This window comes from Austrofundulus limnaeus, unplaced genomic scaffold (assembly GCF_001266775.1).
Source record: "Austrofundulus limnaeus strain Quisiro unplaced genomic scaffold, Austrofundulus_limnaeus-1.0 Scaffold39, whole genome shotgun sequence".
Lineage (NCBI taxonomy): Eukaryota > Metazoa > Chordata > Actinopteri > Cyprinodontiformes > Rivulidae > Austrofundulus > Austrofundulus limnaeus.
The window spans coordinates 343,369-349,942 of record NW_013952441.1 but is presented as its reverse complement, the minus strand read 5'-3'; the positions used below and the strand labels follow the sequence as shown (position 1 = coordinate 349,942).

At 35.3% G+C, this 6,574-nt stretch overlaps 1 protein-coding gene across 1 annotated transcript in view; it reads left to right on the top strand.

Annotated features, from left to right (window-relative positions):
* The window catches only part of ascc1 (activating signal cointegrator 1 complex subunit 1), a gene marked incomplete in the record, with an annotated part of 9,543 nt that extends 3,645 nt beyond the window's left edge, over positions 1-5,898 (top strand). The window contains 4 exon segments of the mRNA XM_014006984.1: positions 740-859; positions 950-1,074; positions 3,701-3,774; positions 5,364-5,898. Of these exon segments, the coding sequence (XP_013862438.1) occupies positions 740-859; positions 950-1,074; positions 3,701-3,774; positions 5,364-5,480 (436 nt within the window).
* Between the last annotated feature and the right edge of the window lie 676 nt (positions 5,899-6,574).

The following is a 6,574-nucleotide window of genomic DNA, read 5'->3' as shown; positions in this document are numbered from 1 at the left end:
ATTAATCATGATTAATCTTAAACTTAATATAAAACTTTAAAATTTTAAACTTTTAAATATTATTTATTTATTAAATAAATAAAATAAAATAAGTCATAAGAAGACAAAAAGAAAAAAACTGTACATAATGTGTTACACATGGAGGTTTTTTTTAATATTATTTACTTAATCTTTATTTATCCAGGTAAACTGTTTGAGAACCACTTCTCATTTACAAACATGACCTGACATGAACTGAGTGCATTGCAATATACAAACCTACATATTCACCCATAGTAAAGTGATTGTAAATTTTAATTGCGATTAAAAWTTTTAATCTATGCCCATGCAGCACTAAAATTAATCAGAATGTTTCACAGCCCTAAAAACACATTTTATTATCGGGCCGTGCTGAACTCAAGTTGACTGTGAATCTTACAAACGAACAGCTGCGAGTTCTTTGATTTCCTTTGCTTGATTGCTTATCTTTTTGTCAACTTGCCAACTACAAACTCCTACAAATGAGTCATCAAGTCATCATTTATATCAAGTTGATGAATTGAATCATAGTCTTCAAGCACAGCTTTATAGTTTTTTCTTGTTTTATAAGGAACTACACGTTCAGATTTAAGATAACTGGTTAAAAATGTTGCTGAAAGGTGTCCTGTATCAATTGGTTAACCCCCTAGTAAAGGAAACCATAACATAGTTGACTGTAACATCTCTGTTGCACCACAGTGATCTGCTTTGCTTTCCTCAGGGACATCACTGAAGAAAAGCCTCTGCCGTTGGCAGTGACGGGTATAGAGTACATGAACGATGATCCGGCCATGGTAGACGTCCTGTATGCCAAAGTCAACGTAAAAGACGGATCTGACAAGTCAGTATTTCAGAGATAAAAATCAGCACATTAGTAATTAAAAGTTGTCTAAGACTTTGTATCATTGCTTTGATTATTTCTACACTGTAGGCTGCAGCTCATTGCAGACCGGCTGGTTGAGCATTTCGTCTCTGCAGGGCTGATGGTCCGAGAGTGGGACAGAGTGAAGCTGCACGGCACTGTGATGAACACTTTATTCAGGAAGGACCTCTCTGGTAAATACGCTGCATAAACACATTCAACAGCTTCAAACTGCTTTGTGTCCTGASCTGGTTTCCTGTAACTTAATATGTCATTGTCCAGTTAAAATGAATACCCTGATCTGAGCTTTTCTGTAATACTTTGTACCATGAATCTGTCCTAACATAAGTTTATTATTATTATTAGTTTATTCATTTCTTTAAAAACAACGTAAATTCAACAACAAACAAAAAAATACAAATCACAATTTAAATGAAAGGCAGCAGAAGAAGAAAAATTCTTATTATATCTGCCCCTTTTTCTCAAAAAAAATTTATATCAAAAATTATATACAGATTACAAAAAAGAAAAAATAATAAAAGGTTAAATTCTTTGAAGAACAATTCATACATGTGCATATTTCTCCAGCAAATTAACCTTTGTCATTATCTTAAACATGCATACTGATCTGGCATTTTAATGCCATCTTCCAGATTATTCCATAATTTAATTCCCTGATCTGAAGTACTCTGTTCCTTTAAACTGGTTCTAAATTTGGGTTTAACAAACATTTCTATCTCCTTGAGATTATAACAACTCTTTCTTTTAATAAAGTGTAATTGGATGTTTGAAGGTAATGTGTTTTTATGAGCCCTGTATGTGACTGATAAAATACCATAATCAACCAAACCATAGAATTTCAATAATTTTAACTGATGGAACGATGTGTTTGATGGGTGATAGTAATGGTTTCTGGTGATAATTTTTACAGCTCTTTTCTGTAAAATAAAAATAGGATTTGTAATCGTTATACATGCTTTTCCCCAAACATCAATACAGTAGATCAAGAGTGGAACAATTATTGATTATATAATATAAACGGAGCTTTATCATTAAACAAATCCTTTACTTTGTATAATACTGCAATGGATTTGGCTGTTTTTGTTCACCTAGTAACATATTCACTAATGAACTGTAGTGTTTTCATAGCCTGWCTTGCAGTAGTAATTTTGACAATAAAACAGCTTGTTTTAAAGTGTTGTATTGGACTTAAGCAAATTTTTCTATTTCAGAGTTTTAAAAGTTTGTCTTAAAGTGTTTTTGTGAAGGTTTTGCACATTAAGTTGACTTGAATTGAGATGTTTTCATTTGGTTTTGTGGCTAGAGGAGTGGAGCTTTTATGAGCKCAGTTTTTTTCTTCTTCATCTTTTTCTGTTTTAAATCCCAGCAGATTTGAGGAGTTTGGCGGCTGAGTTAACTCCTGAAACACTTTGACACATTCTTGAATTCTGTTCATGTTTTACTTGCGAGGATTATTTGTTCCATCAAGTTTTTTTTTCTTCGTTTTTTTTTTTTTCGGCATCTGAGCTTCAAACAGGGACTTTTAAACAAGAAAGTTGTGTTTCAGATGAAACACACATTATTCCACACCTGTTCTGTTCGAAGCATTGTGCTTAGCACAATGTGCTAGTTAGCTCGATATACTTTTATATTTGGCAGAGTTGCACGTTATGTGAAAATTGTAGCTTTAGAAAGACTCACGAGGGCTTGGTTGACACGATATGTTTAGAGGAAATGAATGCAGCGCAGTTCAAAATGAGTTGAASATATTTTGTTTGATAAGATAAATTATATCACGTCTGCTTTCATATAAATATTTTCCTGTTTATAGCTTCTTTCGTGCATTTTCATCATAATTTGAGCTATTTTCACCACTCWTTTATCACAAAGGTCATGTTGTTCAGGACAGCTGAGTTTTGGTTTTTGTAACTTTTCTACTTTTTTGAAATATTAAACTTTATTTACAAATTGTTCTCCATTGGAATGAATGAAAAACTCTTGAAATCCTTWATAAATATTGTGCTCTTTGACTTGCTTCATTTTAAGCTTTTAGCTGCTGTTGTACTCATTTTCGATTTTAGCCACGCATTTTAGCTTTAAAGCTATTTCCAAWTTTGGCTACTGTTTGATAATTTTAGCTTTTGTTCTGATTGTTTTAACAACTCCGTTTCAGTTTCTTTGTCAGATTTTAGTGAAGTGTCCWGACTCAGCACTCACTGTTTTCAGAAAGCGCAGTATCTGTAATAGAAATGATTAATTGAAGAAAACATTTTGTTTTTGCGACACCTATTGCACAGARGATATGAATGATGCTGGTGACTGTCAGGCCCGGACACGCTCTCCAATGTTCCCTTATTATCTTTTGGCCGGACCGGAGCTGCGGTGACGCCACACAATTACGACTAATTTGTTCAGCGAGGACTCAGGGAGGTGCTTCTGTGTTTGTCCTCGGAGCTGTGTACGTGCGCCGAACASTGTGTTTTCCCAGTACCCTGACAATGATTTCATTCAGTTTGGACATGGATGCGATCCAGCGGCCGTTCTCAAATTTGCGCCGTGGCCGACCAACAACACTGAGCAAGTGAGGGGCCCCTCCCCCTCGCTGACCATGTTTACCACGTCTCGGTGTTTTTCTCTTTTTTTATTGTCCTCCGTTTCACAAGATCCGTTTTACAAACCAAGTAACCTTGAGTCTCACTGTGGTGTGGTGGTAAAAACCGGAGCTGCAAGTAAACATGTTTATTGGTTTTCTGAGATAACTTATCTGTTTTTTTCCCTCTGCATTACATCATTCATCTTGTGTCTCTGGTGTTTTTCCAGCTGAAGATGCGTGTGGAGCAGGAAGACAAACCTCCAGTGACAGAGAGGCTTTTGATGCCAGAAGCATTTTGAAGGTTAGACAGATTCTGCTGCTTCTGCATCACATCCAAGATTTTTCTCACKGTTTAACTGCTGTTATCAAAGGTCACACAATAATTTATAATTCAGTGATTAATCTTTATGCATCTTTTACATACAATGAAGAAATTTTACTCACGTTATGCCTTGATTATGATAAAACATGCAGCAAAAAAAAAAAACCTTTCTGTACACATTACATAGATTTTCTGCTGTTTAACCTTTCCACTACATTTGTAATCTCATGAGAGCTCACCGTTTAAAATCTAAAAAATAAAAAAGAAGTTCTGAACTTAAGTTGGCGCAGCTCACGAAGCTCACTCATTCATATTAAGTATTGCGAAAAGTGTTTTGATTTCAGTCTGATATTCAGCAATTATGTTGCAGTGTGAAACAAGTGAAACCACTTGCTCCTCTTAAAGGTCAAGGCAGTCAGATTTTAAATCTCTGTGTGAAATTAGGATTTATTTTAAGACGATCCATCTCAATGGGAGTATTACATTTTGTTTTGGTCATTTATGAATATGTTCTACCTTTTTATATCGGACGTTTTAATATTTAAGTAAATACTTTTTGGCTCAAGTGTCCCAAAGGGTCATGATTGTGTGAACACTGAAACATCTGTCTTAAACCATGGTTCGTTTTTACGTTTCATAATAAAGCAAATAATCTGGTGTTTTAAAAGAAATTGTATTAAAACTAAATTAGAAAACCTACAATAGCAAAATGATATTTTGTTAGTGCACCATTTGTTACTTTCTGGCAGAACCAGAAATCATCATGGCCTGAACTCCTCCTGATGCTTTATGTTTTCACATAGCACTTCAGAAACAGCTTTTTATAGAAGAAGTCGATGCATCTTGAGAGCTCTTTTTTTTACCGTGAACAAAGTTGCTTTAGTGTTCAAATTTATGCAGCATCTGATTGTTTTCAGCCACTGCCAATATCTTTATGATCAGTTTCAGTTTTTTAGCAGTCTTCCAGCTGCTGTAAACTCATCCTCTTTGACGACTTCCATCATTTCTGGTACATATTAAAACAGAAACGATATATTTTATGGTGGATATAAATAGCTAAATCAAAAATCAAACACTGTGGATTTTTAATTAGTTAAGATTTTAAATTTTTACATTTAGATTTTGAAAACAGAAAAACAACAAATACAACACTGTTGTTATATTTTGGCAATTTTATTTTGAAACAGAAAAATGAAAGAACAGACCATGCACAGTTTGTTGTTCAAAGTTGTTGAAGAAAGAAAAAAAAGAGCTTTTTCTTGACATTTTGCAGGATTTGTTGAGCTGTAAAATCCAGTTAGAGTTTTTATGAGCAAGCTATAAAAAAAAGCTATAGAGATAAAGAAAAATAAAAAGACGTCCATGACAAATGTCATATTCAGTTTGAATTGTTGTTGGCATTTAAACTGAAAATAACACGATAGTGGACTTTTTTTCAATAATGATAATAATATTAACATTTAACACAGATCATACCAGAATATGTTTGCTTTAGTTGCCTTGAAGACACTCTGCACTACATGAAAGTTTTGAAGTGTAAACATGTATTTTTTTGTTTTCCTTTGCAGAAATTTGATTCTTTTTGTTTCGGTGAGTTTGAGCTGAACACCGTCCACCTGTCTCAGAGATATTCAACAGACTGCACTGGATATTACACAACTGCTGGGAGCATAAGCTTCTCCTGACCCTCAGAGGAGCTGAGCATATAATGAGGTGCAAAATATTAATAAAGTATTGCAGCAGTCGTTATGCACAATTTTGCCCAGTAGGTGGCAGCATAGTTTAGCTTTTTTAAAGAACTTGTTCATCATTCAGACAGTTGATTTTTTTCCTTGAGGTGAATAAAACCCATAAAATAAAAAAAAACATTTTGATGGAACAGACTAACAGGAAAAATGCTTAAATCTGTTCTGAACCCTGTTCTCATGAATACTTTTCTCCTGTTGTTGAGGATGGTACAGATGTTTCTGTAAGTTGGCCACTGAGGTGATGTTATTAAGTGAAACCTCATACAGAAGTCAGAGTTAAATAATTGATGTGTTCTTGCATCACCAGACCACTTCGCACTGTTTCCTGTTGAGAAATAAAATCTTTATCACAGAATTTTGTAGCGTGTCATGATTTCACAACCGATGAGCAGCACAGCCCTGAGTGAAAACGGTTGAAGGTGATTTTTAGACGCGTGTCATGTCGCCCTCACAACACTGAATGTCATCACAGCCCTTTATTTCACATCTCCTTTCACCTCGCTGCCTCATGAATGTGTTAATGCATCACTGATATGATTTATTACAGTCCGGGTTGTATTTTCTTTTTTAATTCCATCATTTTTCTTTTTCTTTTTTTTTAATTTGGTGCCCTTTCGTGCTCCCACTCCCGTCTGTCGATTGTGTCATTGAACAGACACACCAAACACAGAGCTGAGCCACTTGCATTTATCGTCAGAGGTTTTTTTTTTTATGCTTTTCCCCTCAGCTGGTGTCGCCCTCTGTTTAGCATGCAGGAGCGTGATCATCAGGCGGCCAAAAGTTACACCACTGAAGACTGAGGGCCCTTTTTGTTTGTTCGCTACACCATCCCGCGCTGTCCACCCTCCTCGCCTCAGCGGTGGCCTCATCATTCCCAGTTCACAGACATTATTATTATTATTATATAGGAACATGCAAATGTTGTCTTCGCCTGCTGAGGTTTCCACACATGACCGCTCAGCAGCATCGGTTTGGCATAAAATGCGTTTATTCAGACGTAACAAAAACAGACTAATTATGCACATTCGCTC